At 35.2% G+C, this 14,776-nt stretch overlaps 1 protein-coding gene across 1 annotated transcript in view; it reads left to right on the forward strand.

Moving 5' to 3' along the window:
• The window catches only part of GABRG3 (gamma-aminobutyric acid type A receptor gamma3 subunit), a 314,021-nt gene that overhangs the window by 11,884 nt on the left and 287,361 nt on the right, over positions 1 to 14,776 (forward strand). Inside the window, exon 3 of the mRNA XM_017818520.1 lies at positions 4,937 to 5,004. Within this exon, the coding sequence (XP_017674009.1) occupies positions 4,937 to 5,004 (68 nt within the window). The remainder of the gene's footprint in view (positions 1 to 4,936; positions 5,005 to 14,776) is intronic.

Consider the following 14,776-nt stretch of genomic DNA (forward strand, 5'->3'; position numbering starts at 1 on the left):
TCATAGAATAGAATCATAGAATCTTTTAGGTTGGAAAAGACTCTTAAGGTCTTTGAGTCTAAACATTAACCTAACACGCCCAAGTCCACCACTAAACCATGTCCTTAAGTGCCACATCTACACATCTTTTAAATGCTCCAGGGATGGTGACTCAACACTTCTTGTTACCATGTCTTTCTTCAGATGTGGTAATCTGTTGTAAAATAGAGGTGTTTCAGCTGACAACAGTTAGCCTTGAGAAGTGAGTTGTTAGTATAGCAGTTTGTTTTACACGAATAACTAGGTAAATAGATCTCGCCTATAAGGACATGTAGGAAAATATTAATAGTCATAATCACTAATGCAAAGTAAAAATTAACACTACAATCACTACTACTACAGTTACTGATAACTGTGTAACGATTTATTACAGCTTTATCCCAATTTAAAGTTAGCAATTTATGTGCTAATGAGATAATGTAAAATATCATTATAGAGTAATTTCAAAAAATATCTCATTACTGTAGAGACAATCTTGTTAGTCCTTTGCATTCAGAAGTCTTGTGGAACTTGGGCAGAGTTTAAGTGGCTGTGTAGTTCTGAAACAGAGATGATACTGTGTTTGCTATGTGGTTATGTGCCTTCTAAAAAATCTAGTGCTAATTGCTTTGCTTCTATAAATATGTGTGTATTGATCCATAACGTTTTTACTACTGCTGTTTTGCATAAAACCGGTATAAACCTGGGAGGTGGTTGAACAGTGTAAGAAAGGTTAACTCTCAACAAAACATAATTTTCATTTTATTTTAAAATTTATGAGAGCTCAGTTTGATCTACTCTGTTTAATTGAGCTTCTAAAAAGTATTTCTCAATATTAAAATTTTAAAAATATTTCTGAATATTTATGACTTGTGCAGGAACATGAATGCTATTTGGACAGACTTCAAATGTGGAGGAAGCTTTCTGAAGGAAGCAAAGTGGTTTCATTCATTAAATAAGCATCAATTCTGAATAGTGAAGATCTATCAAAAATTAAAAGAGATCTTAAAAGGACATGTTAATTTAGAGTACTAAATAAGCATAATAAAATGACCGAACTTATTGCACATTTTTTCCCTACATGACATGAAATTGTGTAACAATCCCTTTTTTGATTTTCTCAAGAGTCTTTTAAAATTCTCCTGATTTATCTGTCAAGTTTTTTACATACATGATCAACTTACTTATGTCCAAGAGCAAAGTCTTCATGGAATTTAATGAGATTCAAGCTGTTTATTTCACCAGTGTAAATCTATAAAGCAGGACTAAACAAATCCTACAGTTTTCTTGCATGTATCAGAGCATTATTCTAGGCATTTCTGTGTCTTGGTGTCCAGACATACCTGACCTTGCTTTACCCTAACTGTCTAGGTGTTCACCTGTCTTCTTATGTGAGCTTTGCAAGCAGTGTTGAACTCCTGACTCCTGTGGCCAAGTGTGTTTTGAACTGTCTAAAGTTTGTAGGCAACTTTCATTCAGTAGTGCCTTTGCAATGTGATGCTTCCAAGGCTAACTGGTATATTAACACTGCCTCTCTCAAAGCCAGGACATTTGGATCAGATGACCTTAGTTTTTTTGGCAGATATTTTGATTGGCTTTATAACTCCACTCCTCAATCAAAATCAACATGTTTAAAGATTAGATGACAGTTATAAGCAGTTAGCTTACCTTAGATAGCACTGTGTAGCAGCATAACACTGCAGTTACTTGGACGTGTTTATATTGTCTTTTAGGGAAAGTTACTGCCGTATATTAAAGACTATTTCAAAGAACTTTGAGAAGGTTAGTACGTTTGTTAACAACCTTTAATTGCTCTCCTGCATGTTGTATATACATGGTTCTGCCAGTACTTTTTCTAAGTTTCTGACAGCTCTTTAGAACTATCTTTGGCGTATGCCAGTATCAAAATGGTACTGGAGCTGAGTATCTATTTGTAATCTCATTGCCAACTTTTACCGAGGTATTAACACTGTTGTTTTTCAATCAACAAGACTGTGAGGATTTTCTAGTGCAAGAAAAAAGGCTCCATCTGCAGCTCAACAACTCCATGTGTGACTTGAATTCCTTCATGAACTGAGCAATCACAAATTCATGTAGGATACAGAAAAACTGAGCAGGCATTGAAATTGCAGAATCATAGAAGGGGTGAGTTTGGAAGGGAACACAATAGGTCATCTGGTCCAGTCTCCCTGGTAATGTAGCTATTTATGTCTTTCCATGAAACTCAGTTTATTTTGAAGATTGTTAGAGGGTGAGTTTTTTCTAAGAAGAAACGATAACTTTAAGAGTCAGTTATTTTCTTTGTTATAATGCATTTAGGAAGAAGTAATCTTGAAATCTTTGCCTCATTATGGTTAGTATTTTAAATTAAAATCTGATGATAACAAATCTAATATTTGTACCTGATGATCCTCCCAGCTTATATCTGTTTATATCCATGAAAGACCACATGCAACAAGAACTATACTCTTTTGTATTTTCTTTCAAAACCTGAACACGTATTTACCATACAATCAAATTACACCTCTTTTTTTGACCTCTGCCTAGGAAAACAAAATAAAATAATTCAAAGAAACTTTCAGTCTTGTTGTTGTTGTTGTAATAGTATAATAGTTTACCTGTATTTATTTTTTAATTTACTTTCAATTTGAATTTCACTATGAATGTCTGAGGCTAGATGCTGATTTAATTTGACAGAAGTGACTGTTTATTAGTTTTCTTCTGTTTCAAGATTAGACCTTTACTGTGAGTAAGATCAAACTCTCTTTGGCATTAACAAGCAGTGCTTAATTTTTTTTTTTTTTTTTGCACAATAAGAGAATTTGGCCTGGCATACTAAGGAAAAATTATCATCTCATAATCTATTTATATACTTAACTGCAATGATTAAACAAAAACGGATTCCAAGCACTGTGTTTGGTCCTGAATTTTGTCCGTGGTCCTGCCAAGATTCAAGTGCATGCCAGTTTGCATCACTAAGTCTAGTGCCATTAACATTCACCAGAACTCCTTAGCTTTTAACTTCCAGCTAGATAGGTGCATAAACCCTAAAAAGATTAGAGCTCTTTATTCCATGTATTCTATCTCTGTGAAAGAGCTAGCTGTAGTTCCCCGCTATTACCAATTCCTATGTAATGACATTTATTACTGCATTTTGAGGCAAGTCTCATTACCAGAATCCACTAGACTCCTATTTAGTTATTAGCTGGGAACAATTAGAGTTGCTTTAATCAGCTGAGCTTGTTCAGCTGAGTTCAAATTTCCTTTTGCTGCAGGGGAGATCTGAGTTTATCAGCCAGTACTTCAGACAGTTTGAAACCACAACCTTAAATAATCCTGGATGTTCTGATCATATGCAATCAAAGAAGTATTAGTTAATAAAATAGAGAGAATTGTTATAATCTTTAACCACTATTTGTACCCAGTTTAATGTCTGTTTTTTGCAGCATGGGATATAGTCTTCTTAATGATTCATACATACCAAAGTCTTACATGACAAGCAAGCATGCCCACTATTTTTAGAACCATTTAACTTTTCAGGTACTTTAAAACTACTTGGCATCTCATTGTTAGTCTGAAATTCGGGGGATGCAAGCAAAATATACTTAACTTTACATGTGAACATTCTTGTCTGTCTTTAGCTTTGTGCTGGATGGCTTTAGACAAATTGACTGTTACTTACCAGAGATAAACTTCCCACAAAACCACAGAATTTAACTGTTCCTCACTTCCCTGCTCAGTGGTTTCCCAGAGGAAAGCTTTCTGAGTTTTGAGTGATGTACATGCATTTCCTCATTCTAGGGGTCTTAGGGGTTAGGTGCAAAAAGTCCAAGTTCAACATAGTTCCCAAACTTCAGCAGTTTGAATTCTCTCTGGAGATTTTTGAAAACTATGGAGAGGAATAGGTGCTTTTATGGAAAAGACAGGTTTCTAACAGTAGCTGTTGGCCTACTAGGGCCAAGTTTGCATCAATTCTGACTGTGCAGGTTGGAACAGCATTTATACTTTATACTTAGTTTTGAGTCAGCTAACCCTGGAGAAAGTAAATCTCCAAATTAGATCTTAATTTAGAGCCTAATATGTACTCTTTGGGGTTGGAAGAAGGGCAGCATAAGTAAAAAAATGAACGTGCCTTTCAATGTAAGAGTGGCATTATTTTAGTGTTAGGTTATGTCACCACTAACAGGTATCTGAATAATGTTCAGGAGGTACACTGACTCCAAAGATGCTAAAAGAAAGATAAATCCTAGTGGCCTCAGCAAAATAAAAAGGTACAGAGCTTGTCTTGGCTTATTAAATACTGGAAGTCTGAAAACATAGAAGACCTTGTGAGAAACGTGCATTGACTAAACAAAATCAAATTCAAAAGCCTTTGGATGAGTGAGTGCAAAGGCAATGTGGACTGAAGGGAATGAGTCTAAATTGAAAGGAGAAGAGTTGCTTAGGTTTAGCTAATCAGATTTCATAGAGATTTTACTCTAAGTTAGGAGGATTTCAGGGCTGAGAGATGAGATGCAAAAGTCTGGAAAGATTTTTTTAATGTGGAACAAACAGGTTAAAGGACCTGTGTGTTGAGACAAAGGGAAAAAGGAATGTGCTGCATTATTTCTAGTTTCATGTCAGTCATCTGAGGTTTTGACTTTGAGCTACTGTGCGTAGCACTGAAAGGTTCTTTAGCAAATTGCTGCTGAGATAAATGGGGATCATGATGATAAAGTGGTACAGGTTTTAATTTATGTCATTTTTTTTGTTGTCGGGTAGGAGGAAAAGAACTTTGTCTTCCTGAAAAATACATAATCCGTATTTCTCAGTAGTTGTATCTAAAAAAACTCCACCTTTTGTTTTTTGGGGAAGAAAGTATTTAAAGTGATTACTTATGTTGTCTGCAAAATAATATTAATTTTTTTTTTCTCCACAGTAAAACCAACAGTTATTGATGTTGACATTTACGTCAACAGCATTGGTCCTGTATCATCAATAAATATGGTAAGTGACTTGCTAACAAAGATTTTTATCTGGACTTTATGCTGATTTTGACATCAATACTAGCTTTTGAAAAAGACAGTAAATACCACTGAGATAAGTTGTTTTGATTCCGATTTAGTTCTGTTTTCAGTATAACTCTGTTTTTCTCTTTTGTGTCTCATCAAGAGAAGAACAAACCTACAAGCAATATTATGCTCTGTGTTGTCTATCACAAAATGCTGGTAGGTCTTCAGTGGTAAAATAGCTATCTTAGGGAAAAATAAGTATGAAGCGAAGCAATTGTCAAGGAAGTTCCTGAGTTGTTGTTTCAAGAGGCAGTTGAATATACGGAGCTTCATAATGCGGAGTTAATGAAAACCATCGTATAATAACAGTATATTTATTTGAAATTCATCATCTCTTCAGTGGTTACTTTTCTTTCATTGAGTTACCAACAATCCTGAACCCTAAAGTATAATTTTGAAGAAGTTGCGTATAGCTGTACTGCATGTGTAAAGGCAGGAGAAACTGAAAGAGTGTGACAGTGTGACAATAGTGAACCTAGTGAAACCTATGGTTGGTGAGTTATTGTGGTCTTAACTCCAGGTCATTCCTCAGTTCTGCAGCAACACATTCAGATTTAGAAAGCGACCTGGTTTATGTAGCTCTGGGGGGTTATGGGTAACTGTGGCTGCTTGCGGAACTTTCAAGTTTGAATTCAGCATATTATTCCTTTTAGTAAATAGGGGTGATTTTTTTCTTAACACGGCTTGGAAATGGAGGACCAGTTACTATCTTACTGTACTTACAGCTCTCAAAATAATCTCTTCAAAGCAATGTCTTTTTCTGTTTTACAATGTGCAATGTTCATATAAGAATTGAATGAATGCACAGCATATATGTTTTGTATTTTTGGAAGAAAAGCTCCTGAGTTTGAAAGGTGGTCATTCAGCCTTATTCTTTGGTTTTGCCTATATACATGGAAGAAGGTAAATAATTGCAGCATGTCAAATATTAGGTGGTCAGGGACTCCTATGCATCCTGGCAATGGAAAATCTGGCAAGTAAACACAGAACAAATTGTGTGCTGTGAACACCTTGTCATCATATTCAAAGACTGTGAAATGGGTTGGTCATATTTTATGTGAAGCACTGAATGTCAAGCAATGGGAGTACCTGCTCCATTCTTGAACTAATAAATAGATAACTATCTTGCTCTTCCCTGATGGCCTACCAGAATGACTTTTGCAGGGAATGATTTATTGGAAGGTTCTCTGGCTTGCATTTACTCTAGAATGGGAACTCTGTTCAAAAACAATGAGAACAATGGTGAGGATGCTTACTTCTCAATGTATTTTTGCTCTTTGCCCCTCTGAACTAGCTTCTAAGTAGGATTTTGTGGTGCTAGAAATATATGTGAAATAATGAGGAAATATTTGATTAGAATCACTTCGGGTAGAAAGAAGTAAAAAATAATAGAAGAAATCAATGGTTCTTGGAAGCTTATGGCACAGTCATACTTATCCATTAACTTTGAGTATCTTGAACTATATCCTATGGCACCAAGATAGAAAGATGCACCCAAATATCAATTTTAAAGAAGTATACTGTATCTCTTTGATAGTAGATGGTCTTATTAGGATAGTTAATTAGCGTATAGCATTGCAATATTTCTTGCTTACAGCTGAAAAAAACTACATATAATCTATAGAGGCAGAATGATAAGTAAAACAATGATGAAATCTAAAATGTAAGTATCTGATATTTCTAGGACTCAAATCTGCTTAAAGCTATGTTTAAACTTTTGAATAGAAATGGACCTTATTTCAGATGTGCTTGTGGGCAGTATATCCCACTGAAACTAAATCTGAACTAGCTTAGTACTTTTCAGTTTTATTTCTGTTCTCAAACTTAATTATCAATATAGGAGGTTAATTAGGCACTCAAATGTAGCAAACTTTTGTCCAGAAGCTCTGTTACTTTGGAGTTTGTCCAAACTTATGTAGAGAGCAGAAATGAACTTGAAGTCTCAAATTTACAATGAAGATGGGAAGTCCTCACAAACCTTCAAGTTACTGTCCTGTATGATGACTTGTCTCTCCAGTGGCAGAACTGATTGAGGAGCTTTTCTCTCCATTTGTGTTATTTCAGCTGTTTGGCTACAGTATTCAGTAGCTCTGTGATGGTCTACTAGAAGGAAAAATCAAACACTTTTTTAATATAAAAAATAATAATAATTTAAAACATAATTTATTTATTTTTAAGTAAGCAGTTTTTCACGTAGACTGCTTAAGCACGGGTACACAAACAGCTGAACAGAAACAGTAGCTGGAAATTACCTGTTTCCGAGGAAGAAAAAGGAAGGAACCATCTTCAGTCTGATACCTGGTCTTATAACTGAACTTTCAAAGGGAGAGGAATGTGCATGAAAATCCCATTTCAGGAGATTAAAAAAAGAGAATTCTTGCTAGAATATACATATGCTATATTGCTCATCCTATTAGGAACTTTTAGCTTTTCTCCCCTAAATTATTGTTAAAAGTTGAGCTATTCTATCAAGGTAACTCAGTAACGTGCTGGTTGATTGAGCAAAAAGAAAGATGATTACATTAATTTCCATTTCTTTTATTTCAAGAGTGAGATCATCAACACATACAAGGCGAACTTCCCTACCATGTAGTTCAAAACTTAGACCTTAGCTCAATTACTTTTTTCTTAATCTGCAGCACTTATGAGGGCAAATCATGTGGAGCTGCTCTAGAGATCAAACTCTGCAGGTATATTTTCTGATCAGTTCTCATCAGTAATTTTCATCTAGAGAGAGAAACCTAGAAAATAAAATATTAAGATGTCTCTTCAATGGATGTTCACCTGAGTGTTCAAACCATTTTTGTAGAGTAAAGCTTTTCACATCAGTAACTGTTGTATTTATAATTAGATTTGTGTATGGATATTAATATCTCACTCTTTCTTTAATAGTCAGGAAAAAGTTGCTATCAGACACCTACTTATAGCAAAGGTAATCTTAAATGAATTGTATGTGAATACTTGTGGACCTAAGGAAAAGTGAGTCCTCTTGGACTGAGACTGGAAGTGCTGTAAGGGCAAGGAATGTTAGGGATCCCTTCAAAAAGGCTTCAAACCAAGGGAGAGAGAGTGTTCAGTGACAAGGATGGCATAATCCACAGGAATATATGGCTAACCCTGCAAGACTTTTTGCGACTTCACCTAAAAGTCTGATCAGTGATTCATTTTCTAGATACTCTCGAAAATGTCTATTTTAAACCTCAAGATTTCCAGAAAAAAGCTTAGGAGTGATTGTGAGACAGTAATGTAGTTGCTCTTCTATGAGAGACTCATCACTATAATACCTTTATGATGACAATAGAAACTTGTTTTCTGGATAGACAGTGGTGACTCTGTCTGTGACAGAGAAGATTTCTTTGGAGCATGGTTTAAAAACCCTGATATTAAGAAATAGGGATTGTGTAAGAATAAACAAGCAAAACCAGGCTGAGTGATACTAGGAGGTAGTTCCAAGTGACAATGTCATTAGAGACCTTGAGTTGTAGCATGCAAGATTTTGTTTCAACCTTTTGTGTATTTAAAAGCTTTGTTATATCTGTAATCACAATGAACATGCTTCCACTGCTGTTAGGGATCTTCTAAATGTTTTTTTTTAATGTTGGTCTGTTTTTTTTTTTAAATTCAAAAATTCATTTGCAATCTTGTTTTTATTTTTTCCCCATACTTTATATTGTAAAACAGGGGTATGAATTCCATATCACTCATTTTTCATTTCTAGGTGTCTTTTTTTTTAATACTTCCCATTCAGAATGTTGTCCAGGAAGCATATGATTTTGCATTAAAATCCATGATCCACTTTTTGTCAACCATCCAGTTCTTGTCAATAACTGTGAAGGTTTATAAGTTGCCTTATAAAGCTTAGTCTTATTGTGGCTTACTGTAGCCTGGTTTTCTACAGATAAGCATTACTAGCTTGTGTATAAGGGAACAGAGAAAGAAGAGACACCAGTACACATACTGGGAACTAGACATAACTGCTGGGGAAAAAAAAATCCCTTAGTAGTAGTTTTGTGGGACAGAAATGTAAGCATACTGAGTTTACATAGACTGTTAAATGTCAATGGCATCAAAGGCTGAGTCTTTGTGTGCTCACATATACAGTGTGAACTGAGCAGCTATGAGAATCTGAGGCTGCAGCACAAATTGCTGGAGAAGGAAGAATTTGACACCTATATCGTTTTTGCAACTGAAATGTCATTTTAACACAGCTGTACAGAATGTATGTTGAAGAGACAGTATGAGAAGCAAGCTTATAAACTGTACTTACTGTTCATAAAAATAGTAATTGGTTATCTGCTGGATACATGCTCATCTCTTTATTCTCAGGTGTTCTTAAAGGGTAATTATGATAGAGTGTTTCTTTTATGTATTTCATCACTTCATTTTATTGTGTCCGCTCTCTAGGCTATGTCATATATCTATATGGGCACTGTATTTCCCTTTTGTTCAGTTAAGTGTTGTAAAATAAAAGCAATTTTTGCTCTATTTTACCCCTTAATGTATTGGTAGACTCCTTTTAACCTCAGTTTCAAAGTGCCCACATGCTCATTTTGCTTCTATACTATACACAATAGGCATTTAAAAGAACAGTCTTGATGTGGAGACTTGTCTAAAATACTGTTCAGAGTTTATAATTAAGCCTGAATTTCTTGCATAATTTTAGTCTTTATGCCTATTTACTTGTTAGTTAAAATTATTATTAGAACATCTGCAGTTACAGAAACATGGTGAATCTCCCCATAATAGGGCAAAGCTACTTTGTAGCCAGATTTCATCTGTTTTTCAACCCACTGTGTAGCCCCAAGTATTTCCTTTACAGGCATCTTCCCCAAGATAGTGCAAGACACTGTTGGAGTGCAAGGCTGATGCCCTGTTTATTGTTAACTTGGAGTGTGTTTTTCTAACTGTATCTCACTGTCTTACCTAATCTATTTATAAAGCAATTATGTAGAGAGGTGGTTTCTGTTATTTTTGAGGAGTGAGTTTTCCAGTTGGTGAGTTAAGATAATCTCTAAAATAATGAAATGCCTCAAGGTATTTGTATTTTTCCCTGCAAATTTTACAGACTCCTTTTTTGCTCTGTGACATAAGAGAACACTCATGTCCTGGATTGAATTTTAGTTTGAGTGGATCTGTTTATTTATGAGGACTAAGATACTCATTGTACACTTAAACTTTTTGCTAGATTATGATCAAGTTACTATTCTTGTTTCCAGAGCATATTTATATACTGTCATTAAGTTTGAACCACTCATGATAAAAAAGATATAAGCGATTGAAAACTTTTAAGATGAATGGATTTTTTGCTGATAAAATCAACTCACATACAGACTCATTCCTGTTGCTTTAAACTCTGGCAGTCAATGCCTCACTATGAAAACGTTTCTGAGAGGCAGTAGTAATAAAATGAACCTTGAAGCTATGTGTGACTTGTGTTCCACCACTGAGCTTGTGAGAGGCTCATATAATCTCAAAAGTGAAGCAGGCTGGAAAGGAGGAAGCTAGAGGGGAAAAAATGAGCATAGATTGATTTTTTCACGTATATCACCTTGTCAGCTACTACTTTTGTCTTTGCTAGAGCCCCACTCTGTGTAACTAAAATAGGGCCTATCAGGCAGAGACTTGGATAAAGGCCCTAGGCCGCCCTTGTTTGAGGTGCAATGGGATGGACTAGAATTATAATTTTTCTGCAATGAAGCTTGAGCTCTTTGAAGTGTAGCAATAAATAAAAATAAAATAAATAAAAAAATATCAGAATTCAAAAAGATAGTCAAATATCGATGAACTTACCCTTATTGTTGTCTCAAAAGGTGTATGACAAATGAGCAATTTACTTTAAATGTCTCATCTGCTCAGTAATGGGCATTGAAAAAAGATCTGAAGAGCACTGTTTTTTCCACAGCTGAACAGTGCTATGATATCTAACAGGTACCTTCTCTTTGAGTGAATATATTAGCCTTCACACAAAGAATGGTAAGAAGCTCCTTTCCAGTCTGGTTCCAGTTTTTAAAGCTTGATTTCTCCCATTTCAATAACCTTTTTCTTGGGCCTGCAAGTCTTAGGCTTTAGAGTAAGTGTACTCACTGTTACAGTTCCTTTAGAAAGGAACTGCAGTTGCCCTCTTTGTCTGCCCAAAGCTACTTAGCTTCGCGTTCTTTATTGCCAACATTTGGGAAAATTAGTTTAGAAAAACTATGACTAAATTGCTGTAAAGGATATTGATTTACTTTAGGGTAAATTGATGACCACATTGCCTAAATCAATTTAATTTTTGAGCGGTCAAGTGTTTATCAACTTTGTTTTTGAATTTGAGCTTTCCATGATTGCTCCATGAAAGAGCAATTACTTTTGTGTTGACCTGTTTATTGGCTTCCTGAATGATGTTGACATAATTTAAACCATAGTTTTGAGAGTTTGGTCTTCCTTAGTTCTTTCAGCGATGAAGATTTATCCAGGAAGCAACTGGACATTGCTGATTTGTTCAGTAAGTAATAGAGCAGTACTAAAGACAAGTTGTTCTAAGACTTCATGATATAACTTTCTGGAAACACAGATCTAGCCATCACAGTATCCATAGAGCAATTCCAGTGACATTATAAATGTGCTTATAGTTAGGAAGAAATAACTCAATATAGTGTGACCCCATATAAACCCTTATTGGGTCACAGAATCACCTTCAGTTTTCTGTAAGTTTGGTTTTGGCTGGTAAAAAATGAATACTATTCATCAGTGTCATTTAAATATCAGAACAATACTCTTCATTTTTCACACCCTTATTGCAATGAATAAAACCCATGAAGAACCCACGTTCCTTAATTATTTTTTTTCCCACAAGAGAGCTTGTTATCAGTCTAATTGGACATAATTTCCTTTATTGTCTCATTGCTGAAAAATAAGGTTTAGAGAATTATATTACATTTCACTTCAAGCTTTTTTAGTGAACATGTTGTCTTTTACTCTTTAGCACTCTCAGACATGCTTTTTCTGGTACAGATAAGGTATTTCTGCTGAATGACTACACTGAACTGAAGAATAATACAAATGCTTGATTTCTGCAATTAAAAATGTCTACAGCATGCAGGGTTGTATCTGTATCCCAGCACTTCCATGCTTTTCCTAACATTGTACACCTTCCTCTTTTTAAATGTCTTGATTTATTACTTTCTCGCTCTGGAAAAAGGACTTTTATGTAGTCAAAGTGGTGATATTCTAGGTTGTTAATTTGTTTTTGTAGGTTTCTTACTCAAAGTTATTTCCACTTCAGTCTTTTTTTGTGTCTGCTTTTCCTTAGACTGTTAAGATATAGGTGCTTATGCTATATACAGTGTTGTGTTGGACTAGCTGTTTTCTACACTTAAAATGTGTCTTGAATGATGAAGAAATTTGGTGAGAGGAAGCTGTTGTTATAACTTTTATTAGCTTTTTGTGTACCAGACAGAAGCAGACACTTTTGACCATAGAGCTTTTGATGTGTTTTAGTTAAACATCTTAGATACTACAGTGGAGTCACTGCATTAGAACTAGCAACAGATGTTTTAATGCTAATATAATAATTTTACTAAGTGTGGGGGGTGTTAAGTTACAGATACTATTCAGGGGTCTGGGAGATTAAATTCTGAAGGCTGTTGGGAGATCCTTAAACCAAAGAAACTGCTGCCTTCCCTTCTGACTGTTTTCTGTGCTTGCTCCAGGGCTAGCTGTTTGTGCTCAGAAGTTATCTAGGAAACTGCATTCCTTGGGAGACTTGGGAGCAGGGAAAAATGATTCTTCCTTTCTCTCAATTGCTTTGGCATATTTTGCAAGGAGAACGGATTTTCAAAAGTACTTAAGGAACTTAGTCATATGAGATATTAAATACATAGCTTTCATACCTTTGTGAACATGACCCTCTATTTGTCAAGTCAGATGTATGAAAATTACAACAGGTTCACAAAGATTTGAAGGTGTAAAGCTCTTTCTTACAGTGCCTATCTTAACATAAATGTCAATGTTGTTAAATAGTTACATCAGTCTGAGCTCCTCTTATATTTTCCTTGCATAGATAGTGAATGCTTGATTCGGGTGTGATTAGAAATTTAGAAGAAATCTGTATGATTCCTGGCACTTTTGGTAAGTATTCTTCTTTAGGAATTCAGGTCTTAACAAAAATATGTGCTAACAATAAGGCTGTTGGACCTGTTATGATTTGAGATTTAAAAAAGCAAAGTTTGAAGGAAGGAATTTAGGCCAGGTATTAGAAAAAAAGGTATATTTGGAAAAATAGAGAAAACACTTGGTCACGCAGACCCTTCATTGTGTTATCATAGACACGCTGTCATGTAATCTGCTTCTGTATTACTATTCTTCTATGAAGCCAAAAGTTCCTGTGAAGACTGTATGCAAGAAACAGAACAAATGTGACACATCACAGGGAACTGCAACAGAGGAGGAAGGACAAAAATGGTTGGCTGCTATTTTCAGAACATTTCATAAGACAGCCATGCTGTTTCAGACCTCCTGGTTCTTTTTCCCAAGAGAAATTACTAAATTCTTCAAAAGAAGGAGCCTGGAAACTAAATTTCATAATTGTGTTGAATATGGAAAAGCACAAGCTCAAAAAAGGTATTGCTGTTGTGGCTCTGTACAACTTGTGCTCCTGGTAACCTCTGCAAGTTGTAACTACTTGTCACTTTTCCTGTCTATTGCACCTTTTTGTGCTTCAGTTGTCTGTACTAATCTTTATATCTATTGTCTGTTGATTAATGTATCTTATTTTTACCCAGAACATGTTTATCTCAACAGGCTAGAAATTTGTGATGTCTCTCTTAGATAAGAAAAAGAGTACGTGTGCACAAGATTTTGTGATTTTTTTTTTCCACCTATGTTGTTTACCCTATAAGAACAAGTTACCTCTGTTTTCAGACCTTGCCTCTCAAAATCATTCTTGGAAACAATAGCTAGTGAACTCAAGGGATAGTGAGCTTTGGCTGATAGTTCATGTTTGGTAAAGTGTGTTGGCTAACTGAGACAAAGAAATAACTGCCATCTGCTTACATACACTCCATATATCACACTGACAGCTCTGTGCTTTCAAATGGCTTTCCAGGTAGATGTTTCTCCCAGGTGTATTTACTGCAGCATATAGAGCATGTTTTTTTCATTACCTAGAAAGCCTACAGATTGAGGTTGAATTACAAAGTGGTCAAAACTGTGAACTGTAGAAAGGCATGACCCTAGGATTTCAATTTATAGAGATTATTATATTGTAATGAAGTATTAAGTATAATTATGATATTGTAATAAAAAAGCTTTTTTTTTTTTTTACTAATAATGCCTGTTACTTAATTTTAGTAACTGCTTGCTGGTCTTCCCCACTGCAAATGAAAATGAAAAATTTCCTTCTGTATCACTTGTCTGTCTCAGTCTTGGTCTTCATTTCTTTGGGTGAAATTGTCCCTTGATCACATGCTCGCTCAGTAAACATCTGGCCATCTTTAAGGCAAAGCAGTTTCAATTTTCCTAAATTGGACTCATGCATTATGCAAACGTTACTTCATTAGACACTGAGATGAGCTATCAAGCTATATTGTTTGGTCAGAATAATGTAGGCTTGCCTCTCCTCTCAATGCTGATTTGAAATCAGACTAACAATTTTGGACAAATTCAGTTCAGGCAATCATTTTTGCTTGTGATTCAGTTAGGACATACATAGTGATCGAGGTAAATGC

The sequence above is a fragment of the Lepidothrix coronata genome, unplaced genomic scaffold (assembly GCF_001604755.1).
Source record: "Lepidothrix coronata isolate B3197 unplaced genomic scaffold, Lepidothrix_coronata-1.0 Scaffold68, whole genome shotgun sequence".
Lineage (NCBI taxonomy): Eukaryota > Metazoa > Chordata > Aves > Passeriformes > Pipridae > Lepidothrix > Lepidothrix coronata.